The sequence below is a fragment of the Abramis brama genome (genome assembly GCF_963993115.1).
Source record: "Abramis brama genome assembly, chromosome: 12".
NCBI classification, from domain to species: Eukaryota; Metazoa; Chordata; class Actinopteri; order Cypriniformes; family Leuciscidae; genus Abramis; species Abramis brama.
In genome coordinates, this window is record NC_139974.1 from 25,174,998 (window position 1) to 25,198,722 (window position 23,725).

General features: G+C 37.2%; 2 protein-coding genes across 2 annotated transcripts; both read right to left on the reverse strand.

The window, feature by feature from the left end:
• Nucleotides 1–381: 381 nt before the first annotated feature.
• Nucleotides 382–7,940, reverse strand: kdf1b (keratinocyte differentiation factor 1b). Its single transcript, XM_084130564.1, has 4 exons — nt 7,463–7,940; nt 5,802–6,738; nt 5,343–5,411; nt 382–1,740 (listed from the first exon to the last, which is right to left on the reverse strand). Exons 2-4 carry the CDS (start codon nt 6,658–6,660, stop codon nt 1,661–1,663), a joined length of 1,008 nt encoding a protein of 335 aa, XP_083986690.1. The 5' UTR covers nt 6,661–6,738; nt 7,463–7,940; the 3' UTR covers nt 382–1,660.
• A 310-nt stretch (nt 7,941–8,250) lies between these two features.
• On the reverse strand, nt 8,251–11,281 carry LOC311094171 (uncharacterized protein). Its single transcript, XM_084131946.1, has 5 exons — nt 11,191–11,281; nt 11,038–11,090; nt 9,269–10,963; nt 9,021–9,177; nt 8,251–8,452 (listed from the first exon to the last, which is right to left on the reverse strand). Exons 1-4 carry the CDS (start codon nt 11,211–11,213, stop codon nt 9,086–9,088), a joined length of 1,863 nt encoding a protein of 620 aa, XP_083988072.1. The 5' UTR covers nt 11,214–11,281; the 3' UTR covers nt 8,251–8,452; nt 9,021–9,085.
• Nucleotides 11,282–23,725: the final 12,444 nt, after the last annotated feature.

Here is a 23,725-nt window from a genome sequence, read left to right on the forward strand (position 1 = left end):
TTCATGAATACTAATCCAATTGATCACAGGCAAGCGTGTTTCCTAAATATCAAAACATGACACTTTTACTGTCATTTAACCTTAAGGCAGAAACTGAAAGGCTAATAAATCAAAAAGTGTTTCAGTGAATATGCAATGTATGCCAAATGTGATACAAAGAACCAGTTTCAAGTTTTTGTTGAAGCACTATTCCTCTGCCCTTTATCCTTAAGCATATCACTTTCTGCTTCACAATTTCCTGGTACTCTCTGGGGGTTTTATGGTTTCAGTATATGAACCGTGCTGTATAGCAGCTTAACTCAAGCATTTCCAAACTGAATGTGACATTGTGTCCTATAAACCATAGTTTAAATGAGTCCTGGCACTGTAACAGCACATGTTGACATGTGTCCGGCATGCATAAGGGATTTATTTTTATTTGCATTCTTTACATGCATTACAGTAGGGTGTGAATGCGAGTACAACTGATTTCTGTGTTGAACACAGTGCATTTACTCAATTCTGATGATGTCAGCTGTCTTCATTGAAGGCACATGCAAATGCAAAATATTTTAATTTAGTTAGCGTACAATTTTTACCACGTTTTTGAGCAAAACAAGCATCCTATGAACCATGAAATCAATTTCTTATAAAATCCATGTTTACCAAGCAACAAAGATTTTTTTAAATGATCATCACTAAAGCAACCCTAAGGGTCTTACATAAGATAATGATTTAACTAACAAATAACTCTTGCAACAGTGACATTCACATTAAGATATACATTGAATTTAAACAAGTAACCAATTAAATGCTATCCTAGACTTCGTGTATGGCAAGTGAAGTGCATATATATTTTCTTTGTAAATTTAAATAAGCAGGTCCATTTAGCACTCTTCAATATTCATTCATTCCGGCTCAAAGCATTTTGTTTGGTACAACAAACTTCACAAAGTCAAACCTTCACTGAAGAGCCAACATTTGACTAATACATTCCTCAACTTAACAAATAAGCAATAGTTCACCATTTATAAAAAAAAAAGAAAAAAAAAAGGAAAAAAAAGAAATCTTTATTTATTAAACCTCATGTTGCTGCACACCCTTCATTTCTAATATTCTGGCCAATCTTTGGGGACTCATGACTCGTTCCCTATATTACAAGTCTTCAAAAGCCATTTTTTCTTGTATGTGTATCATTAACGGCATTGTTTTTTGATGTGTTTCATGTAAGAAGGAAAACTGGCATGAGGGTGAATAAATTATGACCAAATTTTTTAATGAACTAACTCTTTAAAAGGCAGAACTGGGTGGAGAGTTAAATCATGCTACAGTATATGCCCATCTGCTGGCTATAAAGAGGTCAGATTGTTTTCTGTTCTTCATTCTCAGGAAGTCAAGCAAATTCATTTGTTGGCTTATGTTTTCTGGACAGCAACATTGAGATACTTCACACATCCATCACAAGAGAACAAAGAACAAAAATGTGAAGTAGAAGCATAAATACAACTACCTCTTCAGATATGTTAATATAAAACTGCCCATGAAATCACAATTTTCAGGGGTATACTTCTAAAATCATCCACTGACTCCAAGCCAGAGGACACATTCTTCACAGAGATGAAGTATTCAATGTTTAAGGATGTTCGGAAATAAAAATGATGTATGATCTGAAGGAAAACTCTCACGCCCGTATGCTGCTGGGTAGTAAAGGAGTGTCCGATGTCATTGGCACACCAGTTTCCTGGAAACTCCGAGAGAATGCTGTTTGGAAAGAGAGAGAGAGAGAGATTCAAATTAAAGCAAATAAACATGCAATTTGATCTACTCTCTCCATGAGAAATAGAATTTTCATTGATCTACCATAAAATAATACTATAACTTTCCAAACCCGAAATATCCACTCCATTGGGGAAACACACAAACACACACACACAAAAACCACAAGCTGCATAAATGACTTGTTCAGAACTAAATTCTAAATTGTTGTGGCAAGGTAATGTAGAGAAAACAGGATAGAAGACAGGATTTGTGCACAAAATGTATTGTCATTGCTTCATAAAATTAAGGTTGTACCACTGTAATCACATGGACTATTTTAACAATGTCTTTACTACCTTTCTGGGCCTTAAAGTGGTTATGACGTTACTGTCTATAGAGCGGTCAGAAAGCTCTCGGATTTCATCAAAAATTTCTCCATTTGTGTTCAGAAGATGAATGAAGGTCTTACGGGTTTGGAAACGACATCAGGGTGAGTAATTAATGACAGAATTTTCATTTTTGGGTGAACTAATCCTTTAAGTACAGTTTACCAAACCTTGTGCTGTTCCTAGCTGTGTCTCTCAGCCACTGCTCTGCATATTGTTTTATTAATCTGTTTATTTTATGATTCTTTCAGGTTGTTGAAGGATGGAGCATTTATGAACTATACATCCCTTGTGAAAAAAAAGAAGTGCGCTTAATTGTATTGAATATGCACTTATAATTTAGATAAATGTTCACTGAAGTGTACTTAAAGAAAGTACATTTTCATTTAAGTAAGGGATAATGTACATCCAGCCGGTGGTTCTCTCAAAATAACCCCCGAAAGGATGATGAGGACCCCGACGCGAAGCAGAGGCTTATTACACAGCATTTCACCACATAAATAATTATGGGGATAAGATATTTTGATTTCAGATTAAACTTGTTTTAAAATCGTACCTGTTTGTATTTCATAATCCAATAGTGTACAAAACAATAATCACAAAATGACAGCAGCTTCATTTGTATGAAACAAGAAAGAGCGAGTCCACGATACTGGATGGCATAATTACATAACTGTACACAAAATATTGATTTGACTGAGTTTTAATATTTTATTAGCTCACCAAACGCAAAAAACGTTCCTAGCAAGCGTATATCGCTGCTGACTTCAGTAACCCGGATGAGCCTGCGTTATCTGTTTTGAGCGGTTGTTATCTGGGGATAACATACCACTGGATGGCGCTATTGACCAATCAGAATCAAGTATTCCACAGAGCCGTGTAATAATTGTAAATAACATGCATTTGAGTGTCCAAAAACATTGTTCACACTTAAGTATATTATTTCTTTGTGTATTATTTACGTAATATGTACTCTTTTTAAAGAAATTGGTAAAGTGTACTGAATGGTTGACCTGACAGAAAACCCCCAGCCTGTGAACAAGCTAGCTTACATCTCATTGCATTTGCATCTCATTTCACATGTGAGGAGGATATTTACATAGTCTTAAAAAACAAAAACAAAACATTTTTTTTTTTTTTTTGAAGGGGACTGTGAGTCTGTGATTATGTGATTATAAGTGTCTGACAAAAAAGAAAAAAACAGCTAAGTGAAAAAAATGATACAATTTAAATGATAAACTATGACATGGCTCTGTCGGCAGAAAACATAAATTCTAAAGTAATAAATGTGCGCTCTTAGAACGACATGCTGAAAGTTATTATATTCTCAACTTCATGTTCCCACAAATGTTTATATAATGGCATAAAGGCAAAAAATCCAGCTATTGCTTGCCAATAATGCAGAGCATGAAAACAACATCAAGCAAAGTGAGAGGGAGGGGTAAACCACCACTGATGAGGAAAAGAGAGACATTCAAATTCAGAGGAGTGTAACCGATCAGATGGCTTCCAGACAAGAGAGCATTGTTTGTGACAATGTGGTTGGTTACATCACAAACCCCTCAAACTCTCTCGCCACACACCCCTCTCCTTCTCCCACTCAACAGCCTTTAATTCAGGCAGGGAGAGGCTCACAGCACGGCTATGCTAACACACAGAACCAGCTTGAGCTGCTAGCTAACTTAATTAGCATGAGGTTAAGCCAAGGTCTTTGCTTAGTTTTATGCAAAACAAATTGTGGCTGAATCTCATGAAAGTCCAGGTCCCATTGCTCCCCAAAATCAAAGAAAGAAAGAAAGAAAGAAAGAAAGAAAGAAAGAAAGAAAGAAAGAAAGAAAGAAAGAAAGAAAAACTTTTTAGGGTTTTAGGACCATTGATTTTTCACATTGTAGTATTCTTTAAATGATATTTCATTTAAATTTTCACTACTGTAAATACAATATTCACATTACTGTAGGGGGGGGGAAGGGGGGTATGTCAAAACAAATATTGCATCACAATAAGTGTAATTGTGATTGTCAAAACATTTGGTAACTAAATAGAATTTTATGAAGTTTAGTGACAACATGTTACAATGTTTACATTGTACAATGACTGGTATAGGATACAGTTTTTATTATTGCTTGACAAAAATTTCAAGATTTCAATTCCATTCTTGTGATTTGATTCCGATTTTGATTCAATATTGACTATTTTGGATACATGTTTATTTTAAATTTTATTTAAAAAAATAATCTCACCTAATGCTGTAAACATAGAGGGCCCAATCTGCTGGTATTATTAAAGGTTAACAATAATATTAAATTAAATATAATGCAGTTTTTGTTATAATAACAATTATTTAATGACATAAGTAAAAATATAATAAATATGTAAAGTGTTCAGCAAAATCTCCTCTCTAGCTATTTTCTATTTAATTAACATGCTATGGTCGTTAAATGGCTTTCCTGAGGTAAATGTAACGTTATGTGACATAATTGTTCTCCTGCTGTTATATTGACCTCTTTCCGTGGTTGAGAAACAATAATTGGTCGATATTATGTATACTTTCGGTAAGTTGTACTGCATCTTTAAATAAAAAAGTAACAGGTGATCGGTTCACGTGCACTTGAACTGAGGCGCTCAGCGATCTGTCACGTCACATTTACAAGCGCCAAAGGTATTTTTGTCTGAATTTCGTAATAAAATTGACGGAATCTAAGAGCTGAGAATTAGTCTAATATTAAAAGTACCTCTTTGCTCCACAATTTTTCTGTGCGTGAGAAAATGGATGTGTGGCGTGAGAGCGTGTGAAAAGTGTCAATTGCGTGAGTCTCACGCTCAATGCGTGAGAGTTGGCAGCCCTGATCATTACTCCAATCTTTAGTTTCATATGATCCTTCAGAAATCATTATAATAGGCTGATTTCCTGCTCAAGAAACATTTCCTATTATTATCAATGTTGAAAACAGTTGTGCTGCTTAATATTTAAAGTCACTCTTTATTAATTTAATGCATCCTTGCTAAATGAACGTATTAATACGCATCAACAACTTTTGAACAGTACTGTATTATTGCAATATCAGTACTTAAATTGCATTTATACATCATGTGGATTTATGCTGACTTTAAATGCATAAATTTTATGCATTCCAGAGATATTTTCGCATTGCCGTAATCAGGTTTTTGTGTTGAGAAAAGTCTGTGTAAACAGTTCATAAAATCAAATTCACTACTCACACTGGTTACTGTTGTTGCGTAACTTCCTGGCTTCTATGTCATCGGACCTCTCCATGGAAATCTGCAACTCTAAAGAGAATGAAATGGTTTATTTACTTAAGTCGGCACAAAACGGAAGTTGCAATAGTCTTTTCTTCCCTATTATGATGTATATCTGAGTGAAACAGCTTATTTTATCAGGAATTGATTGGATCGTTGTGGTTTGCTATAGCTGTGATATCATGCGAGTGACATGTTGTCCCGCACCAGTAAACATGAGAGAAGAGATCATTATTATTTTGATTAAAGATTACGAGGGCACATTAATAATAAAAATGAATAATGATGTGCATGGATAAATCATTTATAATTCATGGTGACTTTAAAATTTGCAGGCCACTGAGAATGAGACGGCGTATATTGCTCAAAGTTCAGGACTAGACATTGAGCAAAAGAAAGAGAAATGTTGCTGCCACTCACTTCCATCACTCATGGAACTGATGCTGCTCTTTTGGCTGTTCTTTTTGCTGTTCCAGGTGTCATTGCCGCTGTCCCGCTGCAGCTCCTGTGGACGAATTTGCGGTTTCTTCTTACTCTTGCGCGTACTGATGCGAACAATTTCTCGCACCAGCCTGCACTCGGCCTCCTTCTCCTCCATGTTGTGTTCCTGCACGATATCCGAGATCAGCTGACTGATCTCCCGGGAACGCCGCAGGAACATGGAGTCCGTGGTGCACTTGGCCAGCTCGTTGATCTCAAACTCAGAGAAGACCTCCATAAGCTTCCGGGTGATGAGTGTGTCCACATCTTCTGTCTCGTTGCCATTGATAAAGTCATCTGCCTGTGAGCTACTGAAGTAGACTGGACTGTCCATCTCTAATTTAGAAGGGGAAAACGACACACACTCCTCATCTTCTTCAATGACGGATGTGTCCACCTTGACACCACCAATAAAGATGTCAGGATAGAAGCCATTCTCAACCTGTGGAGGACTTGACAGGTTCTCAACTGGCGCGTTGGCAGCTGAGCTTTCGCTCGAAATGAGACAAGGCAAGCGCCGACATACGCGGTACAATCCACAAGTCAACACGCTACAAAAAAGCTTCCTGCAGCTACCCACGGACGCACAAGGTCCGCACATACACGTCCCCGAAACGGGCTCTTCTTTGGCAGGGAGAAAGCTTACTGTCTCCGGCCCAGTCGTATTGCCATTAGCATCCTTGTTGACTTTGTGCCTCACTCCAATGTGCTGGATCTCAACCTCCACGGGGTCGACAGATCGTTCTCGGTATGGCCCTTCATCAATGGGACCACTGGTCCAGGACGGGGTGCTCTCCATAGGGACAACACTCGGCCCAGACCGTCCTCTGGTGGCTACTTTTTGCAGTTACCTGATGCTGGACTGTGGCCTCAGGGTCTGTTAAAGAAAAAGACACATAATGGGAGAAAACTGGGAGTGGGAAGAAGGTTTTACCTTACACTTCCAGTCAGTCTCATTAACAAAACTGCAGCATACTGTCCCAAATTTCCTTTAGAAATGTAAACCAACCAGTTTAAAAGCTGTTTTGTGTTTGCTTTCTTGACTGTTGTTGTCATTGTTAATAAGATAGTGAAAGTAAAACATTCACCTCAACACATAGAATCTAAATGTTCTTAGTGTCACCTAAAGCCTTATGAAAGTGAAAAAATTACCATATAAAGTAAAAAATTATATATTTTAAAAACATGCAAGTTTATTGTCTACAGATTTTTGTTCCACTTCTGGAACAATTAAACTTTAAAAAGCAGTCTTAATCTAAGTAAATATTGAAAACATAATTATTTCCAAATTAAATATAATAGCCTACAGATTTAGATCACAGCAGAATAGACAATTGAATCTTTGTGATGCAGAGTAAATTACATCGATGCACTTTAATATTAATATCCAGGCCGCCATTGATTATTTACAAATTCCGAAAAGATACAAAGTTCACACTGTCCCCAAACAAACAAGCCGCATTTTTCTTTAAAAAAAAAAAATCAGTCAAATGAACGATACGAGGTTTTAGGAACTAACTAGTATACTGTATAAAAGACTTCAACAACGTCAGAAAAATCTTGAGTAATATTAACAATACAAACTTTATTCGTTTACTCACACCATATGGGGGAAATGTCGAAGTCTGACGAGATTCTTCCGGAAGTCCGGAGAGCTCAAAAAGGTTAATCGACTTAGATTTCACTATTACTCCACAAATATACCGCCGGTGTTCATTCAGTCGTCCTCAAACTGTATTAAAAAGAGCAAAAAGTGAAGTAGAATGATCTGACCGGAATGCTCGTCGTACCGGCTTCTATAAACACAGGCAGATCTCGCAGGCTACCTGATTCTACAGGTACATCAGGACATGGACACTAGTGACGTAATTTGAAAAGTCTAACCCATTGTTTCATTGACTGTAAATTAGATCAGAAGTCGTTTGCAACCAAGTGTACACGTACATTTTAATAAACAAAGTTTTAACCTTCGATATGTTTTTGAATTGGATGGTTAATCTACATTTTGATGAGGTAGTGAACGCAGCGCTGAGATTTCTTTAACCAACAGATGGCGTCAATGCTCCTCTACAGCGGAGTGGGTTAACTTTTTCTCCTTCCGAAGTAGGACTAGTAGCCTAGGTAATTTAGGAATATATAGTTACAGGCCTATCTGCAGCCATTTTCACCACACTAAACTCTTTAAAAAAAAAATTAGTAGCTGTGGTGATGCTGTCATTAAACAGCAAGAACATAACGACCAATTTCCTCCATTCACTGTAATACAAGTAGCCTGTTTTAGTCTCTGACAGACAAGTATTCAACTCCAAACATGCCTATTCATTTATGAAGTCAAATGTCACATTTACATATAACATTGAGGATTTGGAAAGCATTAAACAGATTTTGTGGGTTTAAAGTCTTTATTTTAAAGAAATGTATGGTCTTCGAAAAGGTGGTGAATCAAGAGTTATAAATTGCCAAGACAGTTTCCTGTGTCCACAGTTTATATGATCACTGAACAGCAACACACTGGATCAGTCCGAGCATCCTAGTCCTTGCAGAGACCAGAGCCTGATGACTGACAGCCTCAAACACACACCTAATCAAGGCTGCAAGAATTTGAAAAACCATTAATGTTGACATTCACGAATCATGCAAGTATGCTATTAAAAAAAAACTGGTTTTCAAAGGCTTTAATGCTGTAGGCCATGTTCAAAAAGGTATAGGCTACTAAATTGCTGCTGTACGCATTTTCTACACAGATTATGTGGAATATTGTACATTTATCAATATTGCTGTGGTATTGAGGTGTGAAATTTCAAATACAACTGGACTAAATTGAAATTGAGACAGTTTAACTAAATATGACATCCATCTGTAAAGTTGTGAAAATGTAGCATTCAGCTGTTTGAAATGTTCATTGCATTATACAATTACACTTTCATATGGTATACTGCATTTATGAAGTAAACTACAATCATATTCTGAACATAGCCACAAACATCCTGAATTACAATTAGGAAATGAAACTGCCCACTACATAAAGCAAAGACAGATTGCTGGGATGCTGTAAACGCTGAAATAACCATCCCACTTTTGGACTACAGTATTGCTTGCAGAGTGCAGATCATTTCCTAGTAAACACCAAAACCAACAGACATAAGCAATTGTACTCACTTTATGACAGACATAAATAACTGCTTCTAGATGGACAGGTTGACATCCTGGAAGTTGACTAGGCCCTATTGACCAAGACCTGCAGGGCTATTTTGGGTCACCTCACATTTAGGAGCTGTGGAATCCAGCCTGTTAACTTGAGGCTGGTTTTGTTCAGCTGTGGCAGAAGGAACAATGTTATTTTCTGACTGAAAAACGCATTTCAAACATGCAATGAGATTATGATTGCGGTGCACTTTGGAGCAAACCTTGTCTGTAGTTGCCGGACGGTGTAGGAAAAATCCTTTGGATGGAACCATGGCCAAACTCACTTGGAATGGCAGTAATATGCCTAGTGTAATCTGTATTTCCTTGAGATACAGTGAATTGGCTCTGGACTCCTTTGGAACCATGATATTGAGGATCTGAAGAACCAATAGGCTTATGTACATTTTGACCTGGCCTCTGGCCCAGGGAAAATGGAGGCAAGGAATTTTGGAAAGCACCACTGCTAACGCCACCAGAAGCCCATTGGTTCTGAAAATTACCAAAGCTGCTTTTGGGTGGTTTATTAAGCCTAACACGGACTGTCTTGATCTCATTAGCTCCAGCAATATTGGGGTTAGTGGCACTGAATCCGAATTCACTTCTAGAAGGTTTTGAGGGTCTAGAATTTGGGTTGTATGAGGTCCCCTTCACAGAAGGGAAGGAAAAGCTAGGATGAACTTTGGGTTTATTGGATTCTGGTCTACTTTGAACAATCATAGGATCCTGCATTATCCTGATAGCTCCAGAACTGGCAATTGAGGACTTGGCTTCATGTTGAGCCCGACTTTGAGAGGGGTACATGAGCTTATGGTTTTGACTAGGCAGACCATGGAAATTGTATGTCTGCTGGAATTTGGGGAGAGTAGCTTCATAGTGAGGTGGTAACTTGTTCTCAGTGCCCAAGAAAGTGCTCTTAGAAACGTCACCAGAGCTGGCAATTGAAGATGAATCAACATTGTCTCTACAGTCATTTTTGGAAGGTTTTCTTAGCGCAGGACTGTATGGAGTACCACTCATTGAGTAGTGAATAGGTTCATTACATGACTTGCCCTGACTACTGGCAGTCAAATCTGTAGAGGTCTGACTGGCCTGATAGGGGTCAACATGACTGGGAACAGAATCTAGACGCCCACTATAGGCCCCATGACCTTGAGCTCTTCCTCCACCCTGAACTACAAAGACTGGCCCCGAGCTAACAACTGAAGACTTGACCTTACTGTACTCAATTGCACTACTAGAGGGTTTTCTTGGATTTGTACTTGAATACACAGGTGTTCCCTTCAGCAATGGGCCATAACTGCTACTGGCTGTTTGGACTTTGTTAGTACTTTGGCTCCCCCTAGATGAAGTATGCTGATGGGACACCTGACTTGAGCTAGAAGTTAATCCATGATTTGGGTCTGTAATAACTTCAGAGTTGAACTCATGGCCAAATGCATTTTTAGGAGCATTCACTACAAAGATCCTGCTAGATCCAGATCTAGAGGGTTTTAAGGGCTTAGGTTCAGGTACTTTTGGGGTTCTCATCAAGGTGGACCCACCCTGATATGAAGAAGCAAGCTGGCCACTAGGCTGGACATTTTTGAAGGCATCAGTAGCTGTATGAGAGCCATATTGAACAGAGGGTTGTCCAAAACCTGACAAGTCATATTTTGGAGCAGAATCCTTAAAGTTAACATTTTCTTGATTGTCACTTTTAGCTGGAGTCTGACAACCTTTTGAATCGGATTTTATATTTGAGTCTGCAACTAATTTCCCTTTATGATAGTTATAACTTCCATGGACACCTTGATGGTAGGGCAGGTGAACAGAACTGTAGGCAGGGTCATGCCGACTTCCCATTTGTTTCACCTCAGGGACAGTCACTGGGAAAGTATGAGTTGAAACTCTTTGCACATTAGCAGTTGGCATGCTCCCTGTTGAAACAAAGTACACAAACAGCATGAGACTGCAATGTTTCAGATAAATATCAGAAGTGTGTTAGGCCTACCTTCATAATTCCCCAAACAGGTTACACAAGCAGGAAACAAGGCAAAAAGAATTCTGAAAAAAAGAGCAAATCAACCATTTGGTAGAGCAATGTAAAAAATAAAAATAAAATAATAATAATAATAATAATAATATCAGTCAATTTAGAGCTCACCTTAAGCAGAATCTAGAACCCATTGTTAAATAAGGCACCACCAAACTAAGTAACCAACAACTTCTGTTACAATCCCCTCACTTGATAGCTTATGACAAGAAGCTCAATAGGAATCTCTTATACACCCCACTCCTTACCGTCAGCCAATCAGCAATCAAGATACCTGCAAGTTGCAGCTGTTAACAATAATCACATCACTTGAATGATATGAATGATCATTTCCCTGTTTTGACTATGCCTGCCAATTAAAAAGAATATGATGATAATAATAATAATAATAATAAATTAAAATTAATTACAACTATTTTCAAAATGTTTTGACAGGTAACAAAAAATTAACTTTATATGGTGAAAATGAAAAAAATTATTTAAACAGCGAAATTTACACCTATGGCAATCATGTTTAAGGGTTACATCAGGAGGAAATTGCTGACCACTTTTATTTGTTCTCAATGCGCTTGAACCTATTTACAGGGTTTCTATCCTTTTTGACCTGTGAATTTTCATGTCAGTTATTTCTGATCACTGAATGAGGATTTTAGAAAATAATTTGCGAAACTTGCAAACAGGTCAGTAACTTCATTAATTTCCACGACTTTTCCAGAAATGGAAAACATAAATTTATCTGCCATTTATAGATTTTCTATGTCTGATAAAAATATTTTCTAGACTGTGATGAATATATATTTTCTAAAGTGCTGCACATACTCATCTGACCATAATTAGTTTTTCATCACTATGAGCTCACATCAATAAAATACAATGCCTTGCCTTTTCCATGTGCTGAACTTGGTAAAGAAAGCAAAGTTGATATCATTTATCATATTTATATGGACAACTAGCATTTTGTGTTAAAGTTCAGATTGCACAATATTCATTGTGTATAATGTACAGTAATGGCCAGGCTCCACATCCATATTTTGAAGCGAGTGCTTTCGAAGAAGAACCTTCTAATGCATCAAGCTGAAGTTCTGACATGTGTTCGCAGTATGAGGTTTCATACCTTAAGGAGGTATGAAAGCCATTAATGCAGTCTAATACATAGCCTTCCCTCATGCCCACACACATACACAAACCACTCTGACAATTTCCCATTCCCACCAGTGCACATTTGATAGATAGGGATCATTACTGTCATTCCTGCAGTCAGCAGGAAGGAGAAGCATTTGTCTCCTGATACCAGGTACTTTAAGAGGTGAGGAGATCTGTCACACCGTCCTACTTTTCCTTGGCATGTCATTTCATCCTTTACATTGTCCCTCATTTATTCCCCCAACAGGGGTGAAGAGGGAATGTTGGAACTGAGTAATTTCCTATATATTAACAGAATCCCACATGAGCTCTTCACCTGCCATTATTGATAGTGATGCGACTGTGTGACCTTTACATGGAGCTGTGATTAAGAGTCAAGTTTACGATAAAATGTATGAAGATAACTTGGTGACTGTTAATATATGGCACTTTCTGCTTTCTGTAGAAAGGAATCGATGAAATAAATGCCTGATTCCTGTTAAGCTCTGTTTAGAAACAAATGAAAAAGGACACGCAGGTTTTTTTTCTTGCTAGCATCATCAGAAATCATTACAGTGGCACAAATAAAGTGACTCATATGGAAACAATGAATAGAAATGAAAAAGTTTTTTTTTTTTCAACTGCAATGAGCCTCATTAATCAGAAAACATGTATCCAGGAAAACACACTCTATCCATCCTGCTCTGAATCCTTTGTTTTATCTGGCACTTATGAGGACATTTTTGAGAATAAGCTCCAGTAATGGCCAGCCACACTTGGCAAATTCCGTCGTCAGCAGATTCTCCTTAGCAAGCAGTGACATACAGGAGAGAATGTCCCATTGTGTGGTGTAGTGTGAATCTATTCATCATCGGACACTCAAGGATTCTCATTATAAAACTTGGACTATATTGTATTTCCCATCTTACATTCTGCACCACCACCACTATACAGATCTGAATTTTAGACAATTTAATCTTTAATCTTTAAATTAATCTTACTAAAACATGTTTAGGTCATATGTCACCCTAATAAATCGTACTAAACATTTTTTTTCTCCATTTCATTACCAAATATATCATTTTGATTTATTTTTCTGATCATTCACTTTTGAGATTTTCACTAAATTCTCACAGTAAGAGATACTGTAATAGACTGTAACCTAGGGGACTGGGGATGGTTGTAACATTTTTGACATTTCTGTCTGCATCTTGGAGTTCTTTTAAGCCAGTGCATTCAAAATGTCATTCAAATTAGTTACAAGTGTCAGCTATTAAATGTCACAAACAGAAAATGAGTGGTTTAGTTTCAAACATGGGGAGTGAAGTGTTACAATTCACCCTCTGGGTTAGTTGTAACACCATGGGGGGATATGTAACATTATGAAAAAAAAAAAAAAGGATTTTGAAAGCTGTTTATTTAACAAAGGCCGATGTGTTGAGGCAAGTTGGAGCTAAATTCTGCAGGACAGTGGCCCTCCAGAACTTAGTTTGGACACCCCTGACATAGGCATACTGAAGTTCAAAGATAACATATAATAACATAGATAACATTCTGTACTGTAGTGTCAATGTGTCATGCAAAAAAAAAAAAGAAAAAAAAAAAGGGATTCATTCAAACTATCTCACAAAGTCAGATCTATATAGTCTATAGTTTCAAATAAACTTTAATCAAACTATCATAATAGTGTAATTTTAAATACCTCACCTGTCGACATGATGCCGGTGAATTGCAGAGCTGGTGCAAACATATCCACATCAGTACAATCAGATGTTTTCTTAACTTCTGTTTTCTCACCGCTGTCATTTTGGCTGTGTGTTTATTTGTAGAGGAAAGCACGCAGCACATATTTACATGTTCATTTAAACATCACTCTCAGCAGTGTGGACGATGTCAGGATGTTCGTTTATCGCTTCAAAGGTATTTCCAACTTCTTTTTATTTCTAAGCGAAGAGCAAAAAATAAATTTGTTGTGAGTATTTTGGGTCCTTGAATCATGTTCAGTCTCTTGTTATGTGTACACAAGTACACATAACAAGAGACATAACAAGAGACATAACCCCCCCCCCCCCCAATCTACTGCCATTATAAAGCTCGGAAGCGTCAGGGCATTTATTAATATAACTCCGATTGGATTCGTCTGGAAGAATGTTATATACAGGATGGCTTGAGGGTGAGTAAATCATGGGGTAATTTTCATTTTAAAGTGAACTAATCCTTTAATCTCCTGATCAAAACACATGTGGAGAAGACGCAGAAACAAGTGATCTCATATGTAATCGTATGCATATGTAAAATAACGCGATCATCATCATTAAACAGCATGTAAATCAAAACTGCCTAATGTAACTGAATAAAATGTCGCCCCATGAGTTATAGGACTGTGCAAGCATTAGGGATGTTGATGGACTCGATTTACTCTATATTTAGATCATATTTCTGAATCCCATCCGGAAGTAGTCTTTGACAAAAACTAGATTTTTCAGTTTTTTCTCTCAAAACTTACCCATATTCAGGTGTTGAGAAAAAAGAATGCATGAAGCTAGAATAAAACAGTTTTTTTTTTTGTTTTTTTGTTTTGTTTTTTATTAGAGGGTCTGTTCTTTCTTTTGATATATTGCATGTTAAGATTTTCATACAACAAAATATTCTGGGGGCCATGACATTTTTGTGAAAAATAATAAAAACACTGGTGGTGGCTGTCAACTTAAAAAAATAAAAATAAAAAAGCTGGCAGGGAAAGAGTTAAAAACCAAGAACCTTTGTACTCTTACTCACGTAAAATTTAAAAGGACTACTTGTACTTTTATTACATGCGACCCTGTAAAGAAAAGCGGTTTGGTGAATGGATGGATATTTTATTAGGGTATCTTTTACTCAAGTTATTGTTTTGTGTACTTTGTCCACAACTGATATTTGCACTCGATATGGCTTGGTTCCCTCCTGTGTGTCTAAAGGATTAAAAAAAAAAATGTTTTAGTCTGATGATCGGTTAGAAAAGTAATGTAACCCCTCTTCACAAGTCAATACTTGTCAAGTATTACAAACTGCAGGACGATGAGCATTCTAAAGTGGTTACACGTTTGTTCAAATCGGTAGGTAAAAATTAGCAATTTTAATAGTGATGCTTTCCGTCATATAAAAAATGATGTCTAGTAGATAAGTATCTAAAGCTTATTAAAATGCTCATTACTAGACAGAACACAATAGCAACTTTGCTGTTATTTCTGAATTTTGATACTCATACTTTTATATTATATTAAGTCTGTGATGATGCACTGGTATGCTGTTACAATTTATTGATATTAGTAAATCTGTCATGTTTCTCATTGACAGGAGGAAACACTAAGATCAAAATCCGAGTCCGCCATGAGTCAGCAGTGGGCCAGATGGTGTCTTCCCTTTGGAAGTATCTGCCCTCTGACCTCTAGAACGTTCTCCACATACCAGCCAATCACACACAGCCATCCCTGGCTTGGCACTTAAAACCCCCCTCCTGCTCAGGCATCTGGTCATCTTGAATAATGTACGTAATAACAATAACTTGAGTCATAATGGGCTTAATGCTCAGCGGGAACAAAAGGTCAGATTAACTAAAGAAAGACACGCCCACCTCTCATCATGCTCTTCCGTCAAAAATCATTACCAATTGTTTTCCATTTGACTAGCACTCCCTGTACAATGGAAGTAATGTTGTTCCAGAAAATCTTTAATAACACGGATTGTTAGGAAATGGTCTCCTGTGTTCTCTTAAATGGTCAAGTGAGACCTAATTAAACAAGGTTAGTAAATTGGATTCTCTGTGCTTGAGCCATTCATCGGTTTTGCAGATTAGTTTTGCAGTTTTGATAGTAGATCTACATCATCTACACTTTTAAATATGAAAATATGGTTTTATTATTATCAATGGACATTCAAAAAAAGCCATGTATTCTGATAAACAACATTGTATGTAAACATAATATAAATTGCTAAAAAATAGATGTTTCACCAGTGAGGTTTTTTTGTGTGTGTTTTTTTGGGAGGGCTCATTATCATATAGAGTCATCAGTCACATGACTTTTATAGCTCAAGAGACTGGCTCAAGTCAGTTCATGGTGGCTAAATATTGTAACAATCCTGAGCCCAAACACCCTACATGTGTATCCTCGCTCATGACTCCTCAGGAAGCTTCCTCAATCCTCATTCCTTGCCTCCTTATGGTGCAATTAGAGAATTGAGATGTCCTTCAAGATGTCTGAGTTCGATCGGTTTCTGGGTCATGGGCTTGAGGACGTAGGAGCGAGGAGGAAACAAGGAAGCATTAATTTGATTGTTGAGAAGCACCCATTGTAAACTCAAAGAGTGTTCTATGACATAGTTTGTTTCAGTCACTGGGTATATGATCAATAAGACATATGTTTTTCCATTGTTTTAACTCATCAAAATAATATAACCAATTTCAACCATTTTTTAGGTTATATAAAATTCAACTATGCAAGATTTTGAAAGCAATAAAGCAACTGAACTTAAGTTTTAAAGAAATAGTTCACTTAAAAATTAAAATTCTGTCATAATTTACTCACCCTCAAATTGTTTCAAACCTCTATGAATTTCTTTCTTCTGTTGAACACAAAGGAAGATATTTTAAAGAATGTTGGTAACCAGAGAGTTGAATCCCATTGACTTCTATAGTAGAAAAAAAAAAATATATACTATGGAAGTCAATGGGGTCCATCAACTGTTTGGTTACCGACATTCTTCAAAATAGCTATCTTCTTTTGTGTTCAGCAGAAGAAAGAAATTCATACAGGTTTGAAACAACTTGAGGGTGAGTAAATGATAACAGAATTTTCATTTTTAAGTGAACTATTCCTTTAAGTTGAATTAGGGGGAAAAATGGCGTAATATTTCTGAATTTGATTTATCAATGCATTGCGAGTGCAGAGGGAGCTCCGCCAACACTCTCTTTTGATTGGCTGTGAATTTTGATTTATTTTGTGACTTATAGTCCTGCCGGGACAAATTACTTGTCGCTGAAATCTTGTTGGATTGCCTCTGGTTGGGATACAGTTTTCGAGCCACTGTGTTCAAGGACATTTCAAAACTCACACTTGTAAGTTAAATCCTAAACTTAAATCCTAAACACTGACCATGCAAACGTAGCCCTGTACATCAGAACTCCTAAGACATTTATACTTAATTATTTCCCCATGTATGCACACTTAGGATAGTTCTGTAAAGATCAGTTGTAACATGATTGTAAATATATGTGATTTTGACTCTCGCATACAAAATATCGATAGTCGAAAGATTCAGTGCTGTGACACTGTGGACACTGCTTTATATCCTGACATGGTGTTTTTAGTATTTATCATCAACTGTTACTCACATATAAGCTGTATTCATATCCACGCAATGTCATAACCCCACCAATGGCATTTTTCTCCCAGAGAACTAAACAACGAGAAGTTTTCCAAGTCCTTCTGGTAGGACACACCAACAGACAGGGAGGCAACACAAGAAACAAACCCACATAACAGCACCCACAGCTGGGCAGAGGGTAGGGAAAACCCAGAGGGATGATATAATTTCTGACTTTACTGCATTAAGGGAATGCAGTGTGGATGCATTCAGAGATCAAAGAGCTTTTGATGTTTGATGGCTCTTTTGTTGTTTGGGATGTCAGAGATATTATCCTATTGTTGAACGCAAGGTCACTGGGTTCAGTATGCATTTGCTTTTAATTTAAAACCCAGTCCTTCATTATGCCTCTTTGTTTGTGTGAGGGGCCATGAAGAAGCCAGGCTTGTGTCGTAGAGGGTTTTGCAAACCTGTCATGGTTATTTATGCTTGCAAGCAATATGATTTAGTGGCTTATTGTCTACCAGTTAAATCAACATAATAATCACAATAGAAACTAAATTGTATTTAGTATAAAAATGAAAAATAAAATAAAGGCCTCATGAAATCAGTTCTAGAGTTTTAGGTAACACTTTAGAATTATAGTCCGTCATTAATAAGTAACTATGCAGGAAGTAATGCAGGACTAATGAGTAGTACTACTTTAATTAATATAGAAACAAGATTAACTTAATCAATAAGTAATATCAAATTTAGGAGATAGTTCCTTAATAGGTAATCAATAATTACTATATGAGATTGGCATCATTAAGAACTATTAATTAACTGACAAATTATAAAGAACATTATCGTGTGTCTGAGACGTAATCAGTCATCATTTTTACTCTGAATATAGTCAAAAAATGCATCACTAATTACTCAAGTGTTACCTAGTCACTATGCAGGAACTACTAGTGGTCTGGACCATTATTTTAAACGTAAAAAAGTTTCAGGTTACGACTGTAACCTTTGTTTCCTGAGAACAGGGAACGAGACACTGATGCATTGCGATGATGCATTGGGGAACGCCTCAGCATGAACCGGTGCCTGAAACGATTATCTAATCATGGCAATCCTATTGGCTGGTGACATCCTATGACGTCACTACTAGTGTGACCCGGAAATATATAAGGGGCGCCTAGAGAACATGTCATCCACTTATTGTCTGAAGGAACTGTTCAATGATCCTGATCAATGTTCTGATCCTGAATCTACACAGTGGGGGACTAAAAGGGACCCTAATAAGGGGAGCGCCTCCAGCTCTAGGGGTGATCTAACAGGGAGGCCTCGTGAGAGTCCTTCGACCTTCCGACCAGACTTAGGGAGTTAAGTATTCATACAGAGCGATCCTCAGATAGATTCTGAAACACTATGCTCAACCTGATAAGTATTGACCAGGCTCTGGGCTAGAATCAGGGAGGCTCCATGGGGGCCTGCAACGTGATACTTAATGCCTTTGCAATGCTAAGCATCCAACTCGTTGGGGAGCCGCCTTCAAGGAGGCCTGTAAAGGCCTAACTACTTGATAGCGGGACTGTTAGTCAAGTCACCTTCATTTATATAGTGCTTTTAACAATATGGATTGTTTCAAAGCAGCTTTACAGTGATAATAGGAAATTACTGTAACAGATTGTTTAGGCTTTACAACAGCTCTAGGATAAAGTTATTGTCCAGCTAAAGATAGTTTTGATTGATTGATTCACTTCCGTTGCGAAGATCATTAGTTATTAACTTAGGGGCCGCTAACACAACACCGTTCTAACAGGAAAACCCTTAACGCGCTCCGGCCGCCCATCCGCACAAAACAGTGCCTGGTGTCTCGAGAACGCACTCCCTGAAATAGGTTTGAAGGTGCAAATGATTATCCATTATCTCTGCGCAAACCTCAAAAACGCAAACCCGCAAAACACAGATGTCGCACATGCGTATTACGTGTTCAGTCCAAAGGTATGCGTGTTTGAATATATATGTGTGCGCAGGCGTATAGTCCTTCTTTACAAATCAACCCTCAATAAACTACTTGTCTGGCCTTAAGAATGTATAATACAGACATTTTTTGTCGCGTCTGCGTAGCCACGCGAACCAGAATCATCACGACAACATTTTATCTGTACTGAGGTGAAGGGAAGGGAAGGAGGCCTTCACAGGGGAGGGACTGGTTGACACTTCAGGACTGCGTTGTCATCGTGTCCAGGCGCAGGTCCTTCATGTAATCCTTTAAATCCTTTAAATTCCTTTAAATGTAATGTCCATTTGCTTTGGGATCATCTATTCTACTGTACTCATACACGTTTACCAAATTCACTTTATATGCATTTAAGATGTACAGATTTCTTCTTCCAGAAAAACTTAGCAAAAATATTGATGACTCATCCTGACCTGCACTAAATTTGTGCTCTCTAGAATGAGAATGACCCTCCCCAAACACCAACTGGAACTGGTTAGCAAATAGCAAACCTGGGCTGCATCGCATACTTCCTTACTATATAGGGAACAGAAAAACGAAAAACGAAATATGTCCGAATTCACAGTACTCATAAAAGAGTAGGCAAAAAGTACACATGATAAGGGCAACATGGTAAATGAAGTACATCCAGATTACATTCATAGTACATACATTCAAACTATATAGAACATACTTTTTTAGGGTGAAGTAATTACCTATTCAAAATAAGTACCTACTCACAAAAGTGTGAGGCACAACCCACTAACTGTTTGTGTGCCTATTGGCCTATTGGCTTTAAAAAAAAAAAATCATTAGTATGTCCAACTTTAACTTTTGTTTCAATAGGAATAAAATGAAAAGAAAAAAGATTGCACTCATCAAGTTATTTCATGGATCTGCTTTAGATCTGCTTTGAATTTGTGTTGATTTTGCTTATTTTTAAGAAAACAAATCTTTGTAGCCTAAGTACACTATTTTCACGGCAGTACAATCAAAGATTACTGTATTACAGTACTGACAATCCTCATTGTAACAAAAAAGAACACCTATAGGCTTCATTTATGCCAGATATTAATATTTTTTCTTTTGATGTAGGGGTGAAACATGATCTGATCATGTTCTTCATGAGATTCACCCAATGGGCCATGAAATTGTCTCTGCGTCATAGAGAGTTCTGAAAGCCTGCTATGGCTACTTCATGCTAGTGAGCAATAATCATGATTTATTGGCCTTTATTAAACCCTCTGTCTTTCAGCACAGCACAATACCCAATATAGAACGCTGCAATAATACCTTCAACTTTATTTGCTCAGATTATATGATTATACATGAAAAGGCCACATGAGGAAAAGCACAACTGGTATGTAGTATATAGCGACACATCCATCATTGTGTATGTGCTTGGCTGGGAGTGTGTGTTTGTGTAAGCAGGTGCATACTGGTGTGTGTATGAGTGTGAGTTGATTCTTACCCCTAATTGAAAGTGATAAATGGAGCAGACACTGCATTGGCTGTACCTCCAGCTATAACAACCCCCCGTTATTAAAGCTCTCAAAATACAATCGTTTGCCAGACTCAGCCAACAGTTGGACAATGGGGCACCGCCACTGGGAGTAGGACCTTGTCATTGGGTTGGTTGGACAACTGGACTAACCAAACAGATAAACCTGAATAAACAGCACAAGCTGACAATTAGTGCTGTGGGAGAGATTTAGATGCTGTATGTGTGTCTTTGTATGCATGTGTGAGAGGCAAAAGGCCAAATCTATGATCTGTTCAACTAACTTAGCATGTACATAAACATCCATCCAAAAGAGAGGAGTACATCATGCAATCTTGCTGAAACCACAAGGAAATCACTTGATTTACAACATCTTAGCATGCAAAGTCTCACTAAAGACATAAAATGAACTAGACTTTGACATTTATGCGTTTCCCTGCGCAAAACTCGCTTTAACTTAATGCATTGTTGTTGTGTGTGGTCGCCAGGGCCTTGCTATATGGTTGTTAAAGTGTTTTTAGGTGACATGCCTTTGTGAAAAGAAGTGCACTTAATTGTATTGAATGTGCTCTTACTTTTTAAATATAATATTTATGGAACAAACTTATACTTATACTTTAAGAGTAAGAGTATACTATATATTAAGAGTAAACTTCTACTTTAAGAGAATTCACTTTCATGACTGTTTCTTAACACACGTACAGACATTAAAGCATATTTTAGTTTACCAAAAATGCTAGTCAGTACATTCTGCAGTAAGGTATAACCATATTTCAAAGACAATTGATGTGATTATGAAATTATATATAGGCCTGGTTTCACAGACAGGGCTTAGATTAAGCCAGAATTAGACCTTAGTTTATTTAGACATTTAACTTTTATAAATGTGCCTTAGAAAAAACATTACTGGTGTTCATCTTGAGACAAAACAATGGCACTGACTTATTTTAAGATACATCAATGCAAGTTTCTTTCTGTTAAACCAGCTCAAACATGCATTTTAGTCTGGGACTAGGCTTAAGCCTTGTCTGTGAAACCGGGGTAATAAGATATACTTCTTAAAGTTAATTGCATTTAATATCAATTTAAACTGTAATACTTTTCTTTTTATTGCAATTAACATGCAATTAAGTGCCTGAAAACATTGCATTCAGTTTGTACTTTGAAGTATATCTCTATAAAGTATTTATATAAAGTATTGTATGTCCGTAGTAAATACTCTTTTTAAAAGTATGCTAAAGTGTACTTCATTTCTCAAGGGTGCTTACTAGCCCACTCCAATTTCCCCCCCATCAATATTCTTCTCTCTAGATTTAACTTGAAACCTTCCTTCAGTAGAAGTCTATGGGATTTCTTCTTACGTTTTACCATCCATCAGGCAAAAAAAAATTCCTGCAGGAAGAGATGTGAACTGGTGTTTAATGGAGTTAGATATTCAATTCCTCACTGCAAGTTTGTAATAGCAAAGACCACTAAACGTATCTAAGGGTGATAAAACGGGTCATATACAGTATCTTAATGAAAATAAAAGATATGGAAAGAGACAAGAAGAGTAACAAAGAGATGTTTACTAAAGAACTGAAAATGAAAGGAAAAGCTGGAGGCGGGAATTGAGGTTAAGAAAGAAAGCTGAGGAGAAAAATACCTCTGTAGACAGTCAGCTGCCACTAAATCGCTGTTGTCATGTTGATGACTGTTGTGGGTTTGCCTTTAATGTATTCAATCCCTCATAGAAGTGAGATTAATTTCATGAACCCATATATCAATCCACTAAATGTCTCTTAATGGTGCCAGGATGTTTCTAAACCAAAGAGCATTAGAGTCTGCAAATACATGACTAATTGCAAAAGAGCAGCATTTCTCTGTAACATCCTGAGGGCACTTTCCTGTTTAATAGCAAAAACCACAGTGTAGGGCCATAGAGAAAGAATAAAATGATGAAAATAAAACAAGTGTCTCATGAACAGCACAGCGGTCACATGAACTTGGATGTCTTTGTTCTTGTTCTTAAAAGGCTAGTTTGCTTGAAAGTCAGATGCAAACAAGATGAAATTTAGAGCCGTGGGATATTTTGTCTTGCCTGCAGGCTTACCATGAGGCCGAGAGAAGATTACATTAATCTTCACTACTGTTCTTTGGCACAGCGGTGTCCAGCTAGATGATGCCAGGTAAATAGCAATGTTCGTGGGTCGGAGCCTTAGGACAACCATAAATTCATAACTAATTGGCTAAATTTCTTCTTTGTTTTTAACAAGCCCACCATGGTCTTCTGAACAGGGAGCTGTTGGAGGTTAGAGGTACTTTGTAAACTCTTCTGTTCTGCTCTCATGCTGCATTTACTATCAGCAATACTAACATCATGTCATGACCAGGCATAATAACATTAAGCAGTAGCAATAAAAACACTTCAGTGTAGGGGACATCACATAGAAAGGTTCAAAATCGCTGTACAGTTTTTCCTTGACTGGCAGTAGATCACATGAGCATTTTCTATACTCTCATTGGTCAATGTTTAGTTTGCATACAATTTTACTCACCAAGTCACTTCGAGTTGCCAACTCACATTAAACATGAGACTTTTGGTCGCTTTGTTTTGCTCCAGATCGCTGCCAATGTGAATGACCCTTAATAGTTTTGACCAACTATTCTGATTTACATTTGGTAGAAGGCTGACGTAATCAAAACGTTCATTAAAA

Excerpts from the sequence above, each read along its gene's own strand:
- kdf1b (XM_084130564.1), bottom strand. The coding sequence starts at position 6,660 with ATGGAGAGCACCCCGTCCTGGACCAGTGGTCCCATTGATGAAGGGCCA. Across the intron at positions 5,412-5,801 it reads CAGTTCCATGAGTGATGGAA|AGTTGCAGATTTCCATGGAG; the intron begins GTGAGTGGCAGC and ends CATTCTCTTTAG. Across the intron at positions 1,741-5,342 it reads ACGCAACAACAGTAACCAGT|CATTCTCTCGGAGTTTCCAG; the intron begins GTGAGTAGTGAA and ends CTTTCCAAACAG.
- LOC311094171 (XM_084131946.1), bottom strand. The coding sequence starts at position 11,213 with ATGGGTTCTAGATTCTGCTTAAG. Across the intron at positions 11,091-11,190 it reads GGTTCTAGATTCTGCTTAAG|AATTCTTTTTGCCTTGTTTC; the intron begins GTGAGCTCTAAA and ends TCTTTTTTTCAG. Across the intron at positions 10,964-11,037 it reads CTGTTTGGGGAATTATGAAG|GGAGCATGCCAACTGCTAAT; the intron begins GTAGGCCTAACA and ends TTGTTTCAACAG.